This window comes from Amphiura filiformis, chromosome 4 (assembly GCF_039555335.1).
Source record: "Amphiura filiformis chromosome 4, Afil_fr2py, whole genome shotgun sequence".
NCBI lineage: Eukaryota > Metazoa > Echinodermata > Ophiuroidea > Amphilepidida > Amphiuridae > Amphiura > Amphiura filiformis.
In genome coordinates this window covers 60578095-60596871 of record NC_092631.1, presented here as the reverse complement: position 1 = coordinate 60596871, position 18777 = coordinate 60578095, and the positions used below count along the sequence as shown (strand labels likewise).

General features: G+C 38.4%; 1 protein-coding gene across 1 annotated transcript in view; it reads right to left on the bottom strand.

The window, feature by feature from the left end:
- Positions 1 to 18777, bottom strand: part of LOC140150296 (tenascin-like) — a 41879-nt gene that overhangs the window by 8415 nt on the left and 14687 nt on the right. The window contains exons 3-11 of the mRNA XM_072172303.1: positions 17776 to 17951; positions 16253 to 16543; positions 15303 to 15596; positions 14470 to 14742; positions 12706 to 12960; positions 10948 to 11214; positions 2996 to 3256; positions 2067 to 2333; positions 42 to 302 (exon numbers count right to left, since the gene is read on the bottom strand). Coding sequence (XP_072028404.1) covers positions 42 to 302; positions 2067 to 2333; positions 2996 to 3256; positions 10948 to 11214; positions 12706 to 12960; positions 14470 to 14742; positions 15303 to 15596; positions 16253 to 16543; positions 17776 to 17951 — 2345 coding nt within the window. The remainder of the gene's footprint in view (positions 1 to 41; positions 303 to 2066; positions 2334 to 2995; positions 3257 to 10947; positions 11215 to 12705; positions 12961 to 14469; positions 14743 to 15302; positions 15597 to 16252; positions 16544 to 17775; positions 17952 to 18777) is intronic.

Genomic DNA, 18777 nt, shown 5'->3' with positions numbered 1-18777 from the left:
GGTCACAGTATGGATTTCAACTGGAAAACCCCCAATCTTACCTGTAGTTCCTGTGGTGTCTGTCACCTGTCCAACTGGAAATGGGTCTCCAAATTCATCTATAGATGTAATTACAGCTGTGTACTCAGTATTGGTAGTCAGAGCATTAAACATGTAATCTGTTACATGATTAGGAGCCTCAATGACTTCCACAATATTGCCCTGGTTATCAATCAGCATGATTTGGTAGGTGTTGGCTGTGTCCGATGGAGTCCACATGACGGTAAGTGAAGTATCGGTTTTGTCTGTTACAGTTACCATACCTAAATTGGAAGAAAAGATGAATATTGGGAGTTCAGATGTGACCCAAATGTTGCCAATCTATCTGTTGTTGCAAATTGTATTAAATTAAATTAAATAAAATTCAGTGATCTCAGCGAAAAAAATAAAATTGCTTAACAGTGAAGGAAAAGTCACTAATATAGTTATATATTCAGTGGCGGTGCTCTGGGGGCAAGGGGCATACCTCCAAAAAATTTCTTGCCCCCCCTCCCCAGTTTGCTCCCCACCCCCACTTTTAAGGCAAACCCTCAAAATTATGTAAATTTCCACTTTTTGCGGTGATTTTGCGCAAAGTTTGTCAAATTTCCCCCCTGAAATTTGCCCTCCCAATGCCCCCCCCCCAAACAAAATTATGGTGCTGCCACTGTATAAAGTTAATATCCATGTTTGAAATTTGGTGAAAAATGCTGTTATCATGCAACATGGGTCAAGATGGTAACATGGATTGGTATATAATATAGCAACGAAATGTTATCTAAATTTCAGTGGTTTCATTTGATTTGTTACCATTATTTGAGACAAAAAAATCAAATTATGTGTACTTTCTGAGAATGTCATCCTTTTGTCAAGCTTCATGTACACCTCTTGAATTGATTGACAGAAATCAACTTGGCCATGCACAACTAATTACACCATGCTGTTAATAACATGTGGCTGAACCTTCCAACATGGCTCACTCTCTTTCCAATCTGCAGATCTCAGTCTATCCCTTGCATTCACCCATGCATGTTGTAATTTTAATTTTATTTATATGTGATGTGATAATATTAAACAAGCAGGACAAAGGTGGCAATTGAGTAACTGAGATACATGTTAAAAAGGAGCAAAAAACAAACAAACCCATAAATACATAAGAAAATTGACATTTATAAATCTCCTTTGCAATCAAATATACTTGAGATGTAAGGGTTGGGCTATTACAGTTAAAATCTATACACCCCCTATGGAAGATATGATCTTTATAATCTCCCACACAGGAGGTGTAAATTGCAAATGGAGTCACCCATTCAGGTAACCCCATTTGACATTCACACTCCCTGTGTGGAAGATTAAAGTCATATGTCTTCCATATAGAGGTGTATGGATTTTAACTTGAATAGCCCATTTCAGGAATTGCACACATGCATGGTTACTGTGTAAGTTGATGATACTAATAACTCAATTCTCAATACTGGCCTATTTGGATCACATTGTGTCATCAAATGAAGTGAAAATAATCAATAGGTTCCACGGCCGCAACAGAATTGATGTCTCGCCTCCTTTTTCAACCAAATCATCAATGGTTATAACTCTTGCAGTGAGCTGAAAACATTTGACCACATATTGCCTCAGGCAAAACTCACTTGCTGGTAACCAAACACCACACAAGGTAATTTTATGTAACTGACTGACCCATCTGTGTCATACACGGCCTCTAGCTATAACGACAGAATGGCGAGCTGATCACCTCAGTGACAGATGCTAAGCTCAGGAGGGAATTCAAGTTGTGCACAATATTGTTAACCCCATGAGAACTACCTGCTGATTGGCCAAAAAGAAGTTTTCATTTTCAACTGGACCAATCAGCAACATTGTTAGAATAATTTCACCACGCAAATAATTAGGGTGAATTATTTGCAAAGCTCCATTCTGATTGGTGATTAAAGTACAGATATCATGTAATTGACCAATCAGAGGCAATGTTAGATTGGCGGGTAGTGCTCAGGGGGTTCAGGCAGTAGCACCTAATGTGGCTAAATTCTTACTTTCATCTTGAGGGAAACCAGGTACGCTTATCTGCTCCCCACTTGTTGTATACAAAGATACAAAATCTGTTGCTGTGTTGATGCCATTCAGTGTATGCGTAGTTGAACCTTGAGGAACTGGTACCAAGGTTGGTGGAGCAGAGCCATCTGTAGGTCCATGTACAATCAGGAATCCATCATAGGTGCCACCTGCAGGTGGTTGCCACTGTAGTGTTGCAGATGTGGCTGAAGTGGCTGTCACTTCAACATTCCGAGGTGGCAAAGGCACTAGGGAGAAAAAGAAAAACATTCAATTTATTTTTGAGTTACAAGATAAGGCCTTAAACAAGTTGACAGTAACTGACAGCATATAGGGGAGTATATATATTTATTATTATCATAGATATTCAGAGATGCCATGTTAGCACCACTTAACTTGAGAAAAAAAGTCTCATAATGGACTGAAAGTGTAGAAATTATGGTTTTAAAAAAGAAGAGAATTCAGGCAAAAGAAGGACTAAGGTGTTATCTCTGAAGACTAGACAGGCACAAGACAGATACAAACATATAATTGAGATAGATGGCCATTGGATTTAAAGGCAACACCACGAACAGTGATGAAGGACAATACAACTTCAGTCATACTTTCCTGATTCACGAGAAGTAACATGTCACAGCAGATTAACACAGAGTGGCACACACCACATTGATATGTATTAGTTGGGTTCACAATAGTTAAAGATATGTATTCAGCAGTCTTAAATCTTTAAAAAGGCGATAAAATTGGTGGTGAACACCAAACTTCAGAAACTGCAGCCTATGAAGACTTACTTCTGAATAAAACTCTCTACATTCTTTTCTGCAAATATGCCTGTCCAAATAATATGGAGTACAATTTTCCTTCCACCCTAAATATTGTGTGCATTAAAAACATATTGTTACCAACTTACTTGTAGTTGCCATGACTGTGCCACCATCCACTGGTGCTCCACCGGCGCCTATACCTGTCAAACTAATGGAATAGTCCTGACCTGGGTTCAGATTCTGGAAGGCATGGGCAATGGTGGTGGGATCAGTTATAGTGACTGTCTGTGGTGGAGTCTGCCCAGACTCGTCGGTGAGGGTCAGTATGTAGGATGAAGCTCCTGGGATTTGAGTCCAGTCTACTTGGATTATGTCTGTTGTTACTGTACCTAAATTCAGATTGGTCACTGTAGAAAGCAAATAATTATAAAGGTGTAACTTATAGTGCCACACAATCTTTGAAAAGTGCAATTCTAATTTTTAGATCGAAAATGGGAAATGGAAATGGGACTAGACTGAATAGCTGAAGACAACCAAGCTGTATTGGATAGATAGTACAGATAGCTGGGCTGATCTAGATTTCATTTTATTTCACTTTACTTGCAAAAAGCATTAACATCAGTGGCGGCACCAGGAATTTTTTTTGGGGGGCATTAGGGGGGCAAAGTGAATTTCAGGTGGGGTGCAAAATCTACCAATTTTGCACAAAATTGCTGCAAAAAGTGGAAATTTACATAATTTGGGGTCTTTTGCCTCAGAAGTGGGGGAAAACTGGGGAGGGGGCAAGAAGGTAGCTGCTGATTAACATATAGGCCTGTACAACAAAAGCACATACAATCATTGCGCAATAGATTTAAAAACATTTAAAATTTTCATGGAGAAGAATTGACCAGATGGAGGAGAATCAACAAGATGCTCTTTTATTTTTGGTGTATGGATAATATATTTTATTCCAATTCTTTGGTCACATTGGAAACCCTACCAATTTGGGTTATGAAATACACTGCCACCCACATTAGTCAACTTTCTGGCTTGACGACCGAGAAACTTCTGTGTTAAAAAAATGTCAGACTTCCCACCAGAATCTGGTTGTCCGAGACTGTGCAGTTGTATCCTAGACTGCAAAGTTGTGTCCAAATTGACCCTTGACCATGTTTGTTTTTGAACACATATTTGTAGAACTTCTGAGCGGAATCATGTCACAACGGCGCGCAAGACAGTCATGCAATACACAACCAATGTTGCCAGAGAATAATTTCATGAGTTGGACACGATAGGAATGGTAAGTTATTCAGTCATCCCAGCAAGCATAACACAAATACATGCACAGTGTAAATGACAATGCTTACCCAGTGGGCACAGGTTAGGATTTCGACGTTGTATCAACGTTGATACAACGTCGAAATCTAACCTAACCAGATTTCAACCCGATTTCAACCTAGAGATTGGTTGAAATCAGGTTGAAATTTCAACGTCGATACAACGTTGAAATTTCAACCTGATTTCAACCAACTTTCAATGCAAAAAAATTAAGAAGGTTGAAATCAGGTTGAACTTCAACGTTGATACAACGTTGAAATTTCAACCTGATTTCAACCAATGTTTCAACGCACAACTTAATGGCCTTTTTAATACATAAGATATTATTAGGACGAAATAGGCCTATGCTTAGTATAACATGATTAAAGTAATTATATCCATGCCGCATGATCTCCCGATTTATACCGTACTTCCGTTTCTCTTCTTCAAAAGTGGCCCGCCGTGGCGTTCACTACCTCCAACAAGCATGTAATGACTTACGCGAAAACACCGGGTGGTACGGGGTATGCTATACGGCGCCGTCGCCGCTCAATTGGCGGGCTGATGTTGATATAGAATTCCTACAACTTGGTGGAAGCTGGTGCGACAAACACTTGTTGGGGAGGCAAAAAAAAAAAAGGGGGGTGCTTAAAAGTTTTGACCCTTCTAGGGGGTGGCCTTGAAAAAAATAAACTAACAATTTTCCTGTGAAAATTGAGTTTAGGCCTACATGATTTTCGATGGGATTGACCCATAATTTTTATGTCAAAAAGGGGACCCTGAACTATTTGAGAACTGATAATTTTTTTTTTGCATCAGACCCGAACAAGTGTTTTGAACGGTCCCTAATAGGCCTATTGTTATTTGCATATTCTTTTAACCATTTTACTAACACGTGATATCGCCCCGGGTAATGTCCGGGTATCGCCGTCGGCGTAGCCGGCGTCAGAGGTGCAGAGGTCGGCATCCATACGCGGGAGGCAACCGGGTGTGGAGTGAGTGGGCCGTACGCAGCGGTCATGTAGTCGGGCCCTAGCCCCTGGCTGGAGCCGGCCGCATCATAGGCCTCTATGTTTTCGATCATAGTCGGCGAAAGCAGGGGAGGGGGAACGCACTCTCTCAAATTTTTCATGGACGGCAAGTGTTATAGGTAGGCCTATACACGCACGTTTGGCAAGCTATGGTAGGTGGGTGCGTGCGCTCGCGCACATTGCTGGTAGGCCCTACACACACACGTTCGCAAGTGTTGGTGAGTACGCACGCGGGTTCGCAAATGTTTGCGAGTACGCACTCACGTTTGGAAGTTTTCATGCGTACGCTTGCGAACATTACCGGTATGCACACACGTTTGCAAGTGTTTGCAGAAAGCACGCACGCAGCGATGCACAAGTGTTTGCAAAGCACGCATGCGCAATCTCAAGTGGTTATATGATATTGTGGTTTATGGGTACGCATGCACATGCTCAAGTGTTAAGGGTACGCACATGCTCAAGTGTTAAGGGTACGCACATGCGTTTGCGAGTTATTGCAATGCGCGCGCGCGTACACACAAGTACTGGCAAGTACAAGCGTACGTTCGCAAGTGTTTATGGGCACGCATTTGGCATGCGAGTTCGCAAGTGTTCGCAAGTGTTTTCGTGTTTGCTTGTGCGTTCGCAAGTGTTTATGAGTAGGCCTACTGCGGCGTGCGTGCGCGAGGTTATTTGCATGTGCGCATGCCCATTCGCAAGTGTTTGCGCAGTACGCAAACACGTTCGCAAGTATTTGAAAGTGCATTACTGCGTGTGCGCAAGTGTTTGCATGTACACACCCGTTCGCAAGTGTTTATGCGTGCACGCAAGCACGTTCGAAAGTGTTTGCAAATGCAAGCGTGTGCGCAAGTGTTTATGGATACGCACGCACATGTGCAAGTGTTTATGGATACGCACCTGCGTTCAAAAGTTATTTCGGTGCGCGCGTGCGTGCGCAGGTGTTTACAAGCACGTATCGCTTTCGCCCAACACTATGGGATATTGCCCAATGTACAGCAGTGAAAGTAAATGGAGTTACACAAGTACGAGATACATACATGAACTTGAGGCCTAAATTTGCAAATAAAACAGGTTAGTAAACATTTAAATTTTCTTTAAAAGTCTACTTGAATTTTGGACGTATTGCAGCATGTATATTTAAACTTGTTTTTCCATTTTGTATCATCAGGATATGTTAAAATAGTTAAGCTTACTAAGCAGTTAAGATACATGCCTGTTGACTGTTGTTCATGTTGTTCGAGCATATTCTCTAACGCAATGCGAGGGTATCCGTGAGCAAATTCGTTGCTAGTGTTTTTCGAGCAACATGCCTGCTGCATGCTGTATATACGATGAATGCACCATTAGACAGACACGATACAGTCATGACAGTGCCTTGACTTGTAGGCCTACTTTGTAGAAGACTCGGTCATTTGGAATATTTGCTGGGGCAATGTAAATGTAATTAACGAACTAGGCATGCTAGGCCCCTAGCCCTAGTCATATCGTACAGTAAAAGGTCTTGCTTGGTATACTGCTGGGAGCATAGATAGGTGAACCCTAGGCCCTAGACTACGTCCAAGTCATGTTCATGTCATGTGCATGTGCATGATGTGCTAGGTCGTGTATTAAATGATTTTATATTTAGACATTTACGTTACCGGTAGGGGAGTCTAGGTTTGTTTTGTAACTCCGTCAAGTTTTTTGATTTTTTGATATACATTACGCATATTTAATCCTACTGCATATCTATGCCAAATATAATGTTTCTGTGTAAATTATGGAAATAGTTGTGTTTTTATTTAAATGATAATCCCTAAATTGTTATTTTTGTCGTTACAGCTGACGTGTCGTTGCGCCACATGATAAAGGAATCAAAACAAGATCAGTGAAGATTGGCCATGCAATAGACAGACTATAGTCCATGACAATGTATACAATGTATATAGCATCAAGAAAATTGACGTAACATCAGAAAGGTTAGATGCAGCCAAAGATTTCGGATGAACTGGTCACTTGAGAGAGCCATTTAAAAGAATGGCATGGAGCAACTCCTAGATCAACCCTCCTTCTTCCTGCAAATTCTGCCTTTGGGTCCATCGTAGAGCAGTTAGTGCCACGTACTACTCATCAGTTTAAGTTCTAACCTTGTTAGTCATGAAGGGTCAAAGGGTCCTTCATTCCATCTATATCCCGCAGATGGAATGTACTCCCGCCTCAAATTCCAGGAATTGTGAAACGGACCAGCTTCAAATCTAGGCGCCAACCCATCAGCTTAATGATAACAGCTGTTATTGCCTTGATATGTGTCTTAACATACAAAGAAAGAAGGTGAACAACTAAGCAAGCAATACAGATTCTGGTCTAGATTTTCTTGATATTGGTAGTGATGACATCATCAATGCGAAATAAGCCTACTGATAGGGTTGGCGTTTTCGATGCTTATCTCCTTCAGCTAAAACTGAGCACGACAAGGATCCTTTGAACATGTGTTGAAGGGTGGAGTGCAAGCGCAGAACAGTTCCAAAACTATTGATCACATTCTCTGTATGATCTGATCATCAGTCTAAGAAAGTTAGTGTGAAGTTCTTCCATGAAAAAAATAAAAGTATTTAGTTGTATAATCTGTCAACAATTTCCAGTTTAGTTAGCGTATCAAAAGTCAAGACGTAGAAACCATATTTTAAAGATACCTTGCACTTGCATGGTATCAGAAGTTTTAAGTAAGTTGTAGCGTGAAAAAGAAGATTTTTACGCGTTTTCTTCAAGTTAATATTGAATGGATATTCCAAATGCGCAAGCCAGGAAACCCCTTATTAACATTAAATCGAGGTTCATTCAAAAACCTCCATCGTCACCTCTTACGTCACCTCTTATCGTTATCTCTATCTTACGTGTCAGGCAATTGAAATTAAAAATGTTTTCGAGCTCATTCGCAAAAGGTTATAAAAGGTTGTCAGAAAACGGTTAAATGTCGGGTTATATAAAGGTTATATTAAGGGTATAAAACGTTTTCATAACATTAAAAAGATTTTTGATAATCTTCTGACCAGCAACCACACCATGTGTGGCAGAAACGTGTAAATGCTGGGTTATATAAAGGGTATAAAAAAAGTTTTAATAACATTCCAAAAACATTTTTGCAAACTTGATACAAAACATTCTGAACAGAATGTTATTTTGGGGTTGAAAAAATATTTTGCGAAAAATGTTTGCCTAAAATATTTGTAATAACGTTTTAAAACCGTTTTCATGACATTTATATAACCCGACATTTAAATGTTATTAAAGCGTTAAAAAAACATTTTAAGAACATTTCTGTGTTTGCTGGATGCAAATATTTTAACATAATTAGTTATTTAAGTGTTGACAAAATATTTGGCAAAAATGTTTGCATTGATAGTTTACAATAGCATTTTTGAAAACATTGTTAAAATATTGTTGCAGTGTGTTTTTATACATAACGTTTTAAAACGTTTTCATGACCTTTATATAACCCTACATTTTAATGTTATAAATACGTTTTTACCTAAGCCAAAAGCCAAAATATAACTTATCTAAAACGTTTTTAAAACGTTTTTGTGTTTGCTGGGATGATTATACCCTTACATCTTGGCTACAAAATAAAAGTTATTAAATATAATGTTTGGTTTTTAAGATGTGTTTGTTGAAGCGAATACAGATTTGGTGCGCCGGAAACGGTCTGAAAGATTTAAAAGGTGGCCTACATCTATGTGGAAGTCATTACAGATTTATTTCTGAAAATAATTAAATTGCTGTATTTTTGTTCAAATACTTTAATCAATATCTAATGCTTGCATGTAGTGCAACTGGGTATCGTGTATTTTGCACCCTCAATTCATCATGATCAGTGCTTTAATTAAAGCCTATGTGAGCTGATAAATTTGGCGGCCATTTGAAGGTTAAAATTAGGATTTGAAGGTTAAAAGTAGGTCCAATCATCAAATTGAGGCTTATTACGGTAAACTGATATGAAAAGGTGAGAAATTAGCACAAGGTTGCAGGTTTACTCAGTGGTGGCCATCTTGAAAAAACAAATTGGTCAAAATTTTTTGGTCAAAATGAGATTTTTGGTCAAAAAAGTAATTTTTAGTCAAAAAGTAGATTTTGGTCAAAATGAGATTTTTAGTCAAAAATAAGGTTTTTGATCAAAGAGAGATTTTTGGTCAAAAATGAGATTTTTGGTCAAAAATGAGATTTTTGGTCAAAAATGAGATTTTTGGTCAAAAATGAGATTTTTGGTCAAAAATGAGATTTTTGGTCAAAAATGAGATTTTTAGTCAAAAATGTGATTTTTGGTCAAAAATGAGATTTTTGTCAAAAAATGATTTCTAGTCAAAAATGTGATTTTTAGTCAAAAATGTGATTTTTAGTCAAAATGTGATTTTTGGTCAAAAATGTGACCGCAGCACACGGCACTCCACACCCAGTTCCTGCAGCGTATGGGTGCCTACAGCACGGGGCCCTCTGCACCGACAACAACGCATGACCGCTCTGCACGACCTACCAACTCCCACCGGGTTGCCTCCCCGCCGCTGGCTCCAGCGTATGAGTGCCAACTGCGCATTCTGCACCGACTACGATGCGGGCGATATACCCGTGGCTATTCCCCAGGGCGATACCAGGCCTATAATCATGATATAATACACCAGCCGGCCGATTGTGAAACTCTACACGGGTAAGTATCAATTTATTACTATTATTTAGTAATTAGGCCCTATATTTGAATGATAATTTACAAAATCGGGTTAAAATCGGGATATAATCAGGTTGAAATCGGGTTGAAATCGGGTTGAAATCAGGTTGAAATCAGGTTGAATTTCGACGTTGATACAACGTCGATACAACGTTGTATCAAGGTTGATGCCCATTTGCAAATACAACGTGATTTCAACCTTATTTCAACGTCGAAATCGGACGTTGATACAACGTCGATACAACGTCAGAAACTGACCCGTGTGCCCACTGGGTATATACATCTAATTCTTAGGGTTCTCTTTTACTAGGTGATTTTTTTTGTCTTCGATTTTGAAATGGTCAATCAGAGAGGTTACCAACAAGAAACACAGCTGTGCACAGGATTTATCATAAAAATTCCCTTTAAAAGGGAAACAGGTCTAATTCAGAAAAGGGTCTTGGAATAGGTCTTTTAAAAGGTGGATCATGAGGCATGCATTATACAGTTTAATTGATTAGGATAAAGTACACTGATCAATATACCTTTTTTTTTCATAAAAAGGGGAACATGCTCGTGATTCCCTTGAATGACTTTTTATACTGTAAGATTGAAATTTCACCACTCTATCTCAATTCCCTAAGTCAACTAATTGACTAATAGACTAATTGACAAGTGGATGGGGCACCACTCTCACTAGAGTCTAGTATAACAGTGTTGGCTTGAAAAAATATAAATACAGTGCATTATTTTAACCATTAAATTCTCATAATGTGGCTCATTTTCCAAATTGGGCTGTTCCATTTAAAATTCACACTACCCCTGTGGAATATTTTGGAAATATCTGCCACAGGGGGAGTATGAATTTCAAATGAAATGAGCACATTAAGCAGCTCCATTTAAATTCCATACACCCTCTGGGAAAGATTTAACCTGAATCTTCCCCTGAGGGAGAGAGTTTCAAAATGGAATTGCTAATGTGCTCATCCATTTGAAATTCATACACCCCCTGTGGCAGATATTTCCAAAATCTTCCACAGGGGTAGTGTGGATTTTAAATGGAATAGCCCATTCCTAGTTGTTTGTAATTTACCTTGGTTGCCACCTGTAGTCATTTCTGCCAATGCACCAATTTCAGTCCTCACGCCACCGATGATAGCATCAACTCCAATCTGATAGTTTGTATTAGCGTTCAAGCCAGTAATCGTCTGTGGAGATCCTGTAGACTGCAGTACTCGTACATCAGTTCCATCATCACTTATGATAGATACCAAATAACCAGTTGCTCCGGCAACATTGTCAAAGCTTATATCCATGCTGTTAGCTTGTACATTAGAAGATTGGACATTGCCTGCAGTTTCTGTAAAATTGTTTTTAAAAATAGATTTTAAATTTTATGAATAAAATGATGAAGAAAGAAGTAATATTATTGATTCCAGATTAAGATGTTATTTATAATTGCAGGGTACCAATATTTGTGATACTTGTGGATACCGTAAAAACTCGATAGTTAGCATATGTGCTTACTATCAAGCGCTTTTTTAAACATGCAAACATGAACTGCCCTATCCACAAAAGTGTAAAGGGTTTTGAGTAAATCATCGATACACATAGTTATATACGAAGATTACGAACAAGTAAACCTGCCAATTTGTGTCTCAACCCTATTAACTCAGTTGGTAAAGCGCCAGACTTTGGTACAATTTCATGTTTTCAAAAGCACTCGATAGTAAGCACATATGCTAACTATCGAGTTTTTACGGTATATAATAACAATGACCCTATATTCACACCAGAGAAATTGCTTCTTTCAAAGCAAATTCTTCTGATGTGAACACAGTTGGTAAAGCGCCGGACTTTGGTACAATTTCGTTTTTTCAAAAGCACTCAATAGTAAGCATGCACATATGCTAACTATCGAGTTTTTACGGTATATGACAATGACCCAATATTCACACCAGAGAAATCGCTTCTTTCAATGCAAATTCTTCTGATGTGAACGCATGTTTCTTCATTCAATCTTCAGTAACTAATGAAGAACAAATCTTTAAGTGATTGCTGAAGTGATTTTGTAGCGTGAACTCACGCTTGATTTGATTAAGAAAAGTTGTTTGTGTGTGTTTCCAGTTACAGTACTTCATCACTAGGTAACCACACATGTATAAGCTTAATTTGATCTTCATGAAATAAGTTAGTTAGAAACCTGACTGCATCTTCATTTGATTCTCATTAAGCATAATGTGAACGCATGCTTCATTAACTGATTAGAGGTTAATAACTGCGCATCGGTTATTTGGAGGGCATTGTGAAAAATCTAAACATTTTGCTTTGGACCTCGGAATATCGGGATATACCTTGGACAAATTACCGATGCAAAGTTATTAACCTCATTCATAACCGTCAGTTTGATCTTTTAACTTTACAAAATAACACAAAATTTTCCTCAAAAGTTTGTAGAAATAGACAATTATTTACATCTTCCCTTTCCCAAAATCGATCAGGCTAAAACAAGATGACCAATATAACAAAAGTGCGTATCAGAATCTGTGCAAATATGGTAACGCGCAATCCTAATAAGGCAACCAGCGCGCGCGCAGTTTGTTGGATGCAAAATACGGCGTCCGCGGAGGTCAATTGTGTACGACATTGGAACAATTACGCATTTTGCCGTTTTTTGCGGTCAATTGTGAGATATTAATGACCACGATTTGCGTTCGCATTTTCACAAATAATAAAATGTGATTGGATCGCACGCATCGCGATTATTAATGAGGTTATGAATGACGATTAACTAATCTTCATTGAATGAAGGTACTTTCTTGTGTGAAAGGGGGTCAATAATGGAACTTACTTGTAACGCCCATAGCAGACCCAGCTAAACCTTCTTGACCATTCACAATAACATCCACAAGTGCCTGATATTCTGTATTAGCTGTAAGTCCTGTGAAGGTATACTCCGTTGTATCACCAGGGACTGTTACTGTCTGCTGGGAGCCATCACGTCCTACAACGGTCACTGAATATGACTGCGCATTTTGTACAGCATCCCATGTCACCTGCATGCCATGGTCTGTGAGGGCGCCAATCTGTACATTGGCGTCAATTTCTGTGATGAATCAAAAACCAAACAGAGAACATGAATGAAAATAATGTCATATACTAGAATTTCAAATTCCACATGGACATTTTCAAACGAGGCAATTTACACATAACCTGGACTAAATAACAATATGAAGTACATTTTAAAGTACGGTACTTTAGTTTGCATTGTATTTCACTGCAGAGTAAGTATGCCCAGTGGCATAGCCAGGGGGCATCTTCCCCCCTGTGAGAAGTCTTGTGCCCCCCAGGGATGCTGGCCACCATGATATGTAAGATTTTTAGCCCTTTTTTATACTTTTTGCCTCCCTTAAAAGTTGGCTTGCCCCAGCCCCCTTTGCCAACCCTCTGAAAAAGTGCTGGCTACACTACTGTATGACTGTAGCACACACACCCACACCCTATACATCTCTTCCACACACCCACTTCCACACTTCCAACAGTTTGATTGCTCAGTGCCAAAAGTGAGTAAGTGTAATAGTTACCATGTGTAGATAAGTACAATATAATGTGTGTGTAAATTGAATACTAGAACTATAATTACGATTAATTAGTTGATAGTCCATTAATAAAAAGCATTGAAGCAGCATCAATGGTCGATCGCAAGATCAAACACATTTGGCTGTGTTGCCTAAGTGGGTGCTAACTGTTGTTGAGTGTCTAAGCAACCAATTATGGCCACTGCAATATTACCAATCACTAATACACCTGCATGGGCAATCTTTTCCTTTAGACCACCCTCGCTATATACATATTTTAGACACTAAATTATTACTTTTTCATCATGGTTTACTTTTGCATCAAGCTTAAACAGTTGCCAAACACTTTGAAGTCAATGTTTAATGTATTGGAAGGAGGGCAGGGCTTCAATAAATGAGGGAAATTATGGGGTAAAAACAAGGTTAAAACAACTTTTTGAAAACAAGTGAAAACGGCTATTTTGCTAGGAAGGTTTTGTCTCAAAAAACATTTTCAAAATTATCGGAAAAGCAAGAAACATATACCTTCATAAAATCAGCATCACTTCCGTCACATAAAAAGATGATCAGATCAGTAGAAAGTGGCAAAGAATTTGTATAATGAAATAATTTTGTAAATAAAAATATATCGTGTTTTTTGAGAAATTCGCCATCTTGAATAAATGCAGAATTGCGTCACACAGTAAAATACTGTCAAATGCGCTTGGAAATGCTTGATAGGTGAGCCCAAATCGCTGTAAAAATGAGTGTACATCAAGCGCCCGTGTTATGCAACAGTTTTGGCATTTGCATTACCGGTTTTACCTTTAGCTCTTTTACGTCCAAAATTGCGATAAAAACTGGATTTTGGAAGCTTAAAGCTTATTCGATGAAATAAAAGGTATGTTTGTATAGCTAAAAACATGTTTAACACTGATGCGAAAGTTTAATTTGATAAATTTGTAGTTTTAACCTTTTATAGCTCGGGTGGTCTACAGGAAAAGATCGCCCCTGCATGATAAATTCCAAAGATATCAGTTTACTTTAGGATGAATTACCTAGAGGAATAAATGTAATATCTGCCAAGTCGCTGAGTGTATCTGGCATCACCTGTGAGAATAACATAAATCGGTATTCTTCATTTTCTCTGAGTCCATCTAGTATGAACCCATTGGTTGTTTTGCTTAATGTTGCCTCATTGTCACCAACATTCTGTCCCTGATAGAACAGGTAGTATTCGTCATAGTTACCATCAACTGGTGGGTCCCAGGTGATGGTTACCATAGTTGGACTAGTCTGACGGAGGATTACGTTCTGTGGAGGATTAGGTACTGCAAGAAAATGAGGGACACATACAAGAGGAACAGTTATCATAAAAGTGTTCAACAAAAGATTAGTTGCACAATCTTGTCATTTTCTTCTTTGTTATTAATTTGTAATAATTATTTACCATAGAAGTGATGATGTGTCAGGATTAACTACCATAGCAATAGGTTAAAACAATTTTTGAATATATCACACTGCACTACTGACCTAGTACATTCACACTGTACCTCCGCATTGAACCATAGATGTCAAAAAACAGGGCCAAAGACCTGGATCGTAATTCCATAGAATATTCATATCATGCTGATCACACACACCTGGAAGATTATAGTATCTTTGAAAATAGCTGTATTGTATTCAATCTATGATTGCAGACATACACACAGGTGATGAGTGCAATCAGCTTGTGGAGTAGGGCAATATATTTAAAAATTGTTTTAACCTACTGCTATGGTAGTTAATCCTGTTACATCATCACTTCTTCGGTGAATCGGCAGCATCAGTATGTATTATTACTAAAAACAATAAATCATATTACACGTACACAACTCAAAACAATACTTACATGTGATCACATCAGTCATTGTTGTCAAGTCAACAACTTCTTGCACACCATTATTTGACACTACCGCATCTATCTGCACATTGTGTGATATGCCTGTACTTAGTCCCATAAATCTATGGGAAGCGAGGGCAGCAGCAGGTACATCAAACATCTGCACTGCAGACCCATCAGCAGGTGTGACGGTCACTCTGTAATGGGTCACTCTCCTACCATCATTGAATGTAGGTGGTCCATTAACCCAGGCGATTGAGAATGCATCGGTGGTAATTGCTTCCACAGTAGCAGGAGGGAGTTCTGCAAGAAGAGAATTAAAAAGACGTTTTTCAGAACTGTTAATAGGAGTTTCCTATATAAAAGTGCCTTTGGCTATTCCAGTTGAAATCCATACACCCCCTATGAAAGACATGACTTTAATCTTCCACACAGGGGGTGTAGATTTCAAATTGAGTCACCCATTCAGGTAACCCCATTTGAAATTCACACTCCCTGTGTGGAAGATTAAGGTCATGTCATCCATAAGGGGTATATGGAGTACTTGGAATAGGCCATTTCTGGGAAAGGCCGATGGTGAATACTAAGATGCTAAAAGATACTATGCATTTCTTAAACCTGTGGGCATGGTTATGTAAGACATCATGAATATATCTCAAGAACCTCAACACCTGTAAGCTGAGGTGATATTTGAATTTTGTTCACAATTTTTGTGAAAATCTCAACATCGGATCCGTCACTATGGATTTTACCGTAATGTTAAGATCCATCAGTACGTAATACACCTGACAAAATAAATACAAAAAATAAATGAAATTCTGACTGACATATCTTGTCTAATTACACAGGGTACTTGAACACAAGCAAACATTTTTGATTTTTGCTTAACAAGATCATCTAAACTTTGTGTCTCCTCGATTAAATACACAAGTTTCCATGTTCAAAATCTCAATACGTACGTATATCATCCTGCTGAAAGACCAGTACTGCTGCCTCACTCTGTATTCCATCCCTTATAGTAAACAATGACAAATCGTACTGAGAAGCATCAGGTGCCAAATTATTCACATCAAAAGTAGTTGTACCAGCAGGTAGCTCCATCCTGATATAGGGATTGGTTGCTGGATCTCCTCCTATTGGATATGCCCATACTACATAGTTTTCACGAGGTGTTGCTCCTGTAATGCCACTGATGCGGTATGTGGTGGCTGATGGCTGGGTTACGGTGCCACTTGGTTGTGGGGGTAAACCTGAAACATCATGGAACAGCATTAGTATCTGCATAACTCGTACATAAAAACTGGTTTGTGCAACTTCAACTCACCAATTTATACTTTGTTTGAGTTACAATTGGCGAAATTTATTCAGTTTTTGGCTCGCATAAATTTACTTATGCGCGCATCAGTCACACATTACGCAACTAGCGCAAGGGGTAAAATAACAGTTTTTATCTGAGTTCTACTTTTGAAAGCGAGTAGCTCCCTGTACACAGGAATTTGGTGTGAACCAGGCTCTACTTTGAGCATACCAGGAGCTTGTTTTATATTGCCTTGGCTGGTATTTAAACTGCATTCAATCACTTGTGTTACTGAGGTAGACAAAAGAATGATGAAAGTTTTTAACACAATACAATATAGCATAAATTTTTAAGTGGCATAAAATCCACCCAATTGGGCAGTCACAACAGTAGTTTGTTTGCAGAGGGGAGCCAGTAATGGCCGTATGAATTCTGACAATCACTTGGCTTGTTGGATTTGTCTATAAGTTCTAATGGCAATTGTCCTGTTAAATCGGTTTATCAGTTCTACCATAGGCCTGAAAAAAAATTGTTTGATTGGCATAACCCGACCTACCCTAAAAGTAGGCCCGACCATAGAATGTTTTTTTGGCCAAAAAAATAATAATAATAAACATTAAATTAAAAATTAAATTTAAAAAAAAAAAAAGTTCCAAAGCCTTTATCAAACGCAATTTACAACTTAAATATTTAAAAAAAACCTACCTACATACCCTAATTTTGTTACACCAATCAAACTATTTTTTAGGCCTTAGTATAGCTTTACATCACAGATAAGAGAAACCTATCTTTTTCTCACTGCCTGAATCTAAACAAACAATATGAAACAAGTTTCATAAAAATGACACTTGTACGTACCAAATTGTTTTGACCCCTGTACAACTTAAAAATTGACCTTTGACACTTTATGAATGCAATTCACACGTACCAATGCATTGCATTGGATTGCTAATTTCGGCTCGCTCTTTATTTACATTTACACTGAAAATGATCTTGTTTTTTCACATAGCTGCATATAGGGGACAATATTTAACAATGTATTTAAGTTTGAAGTTAATCCATATCCCAAAACCAATAGGGTTACCCCCCTCCCCTTATTTTCATACATGACAATAGAATAGATGTATGGATGTTTGGTCAAGAGCTTCAAGACAGAATTAAAGATATATTGGCAATAATACATACGAGGATCTCCTCCACCAATCTGGGCAACAGTTGCATCCGCAGGCACACCTCCAGTGACAGCAAAAACAGCAATTTGAAACTCGTTGAGATCAATGGGTTCTTCTACAGGCAGTACATAACTAGTTGCAGTGCCTGGAAGTTCTATACTAGCTACATTGTTTGGATTAGCATCATACCTGCAAAATAAAATTGATGACAGAAAAAAGATAGATGAGTGGACCTATTATGATATGTAACATGTTTGTGTTCAAGATGCTATCTAGCTGTTGTGCCATGCAAGGCAAACAAAATACAGTGCCCATTGTCTATGGCAGAGTCAGGCAGCGAGAATCTGTTCACACCCATGAAACCCCAACTTGCAAAACTTATGTTGCTTTAAAGCCGGGGGGTACTCAATACAAATGACCATACGGGGACGTGCCGCAAATATGGGTAGCATTTTCAGCCTCTTGGTATATCAATGACCCCTTTTCAAAGCCTATTTTGGTATATGAATGGGTCCTTTTTTTCAATTTTTTAGCCCAATTTTTCCTTAATATAGCTAAAATTTTCAAAATTTTCCCAAAAACTACAATTTTGGTTAAATTCGGCCGAAAATTTTGACTTTTGGTATATCAATGGGTCCAAATTTCTTGAAAAATTGGTATATTTATGGGTCCACTTTCAAATTCTCAGCGGCACGTCCCTACCAAAACCAAACTTGAGTACCCCCCCCCCCGGGCTTTAAAGCCATATGTAGGATTTGCTCCATAGCAACACCCTCAATTTTTCTGGAATTTCTACTTTTTGCATGATTGTAATGCCCAATAGTGTACTAAAATTCCTTGTGAAAGACTAAGTCTGAAGTGGTTTGAGGGAACGGACAGCAACACTTTGCAAGGAATGTCTTGATGATATCAAATAATTTTTTGAAATTCACGATATGATACAAATTTTATGGCAAATTATTAAAAATTTATCATTTTTTAAATTTGTGATAATTAACAGACCTCAAAGTAAATT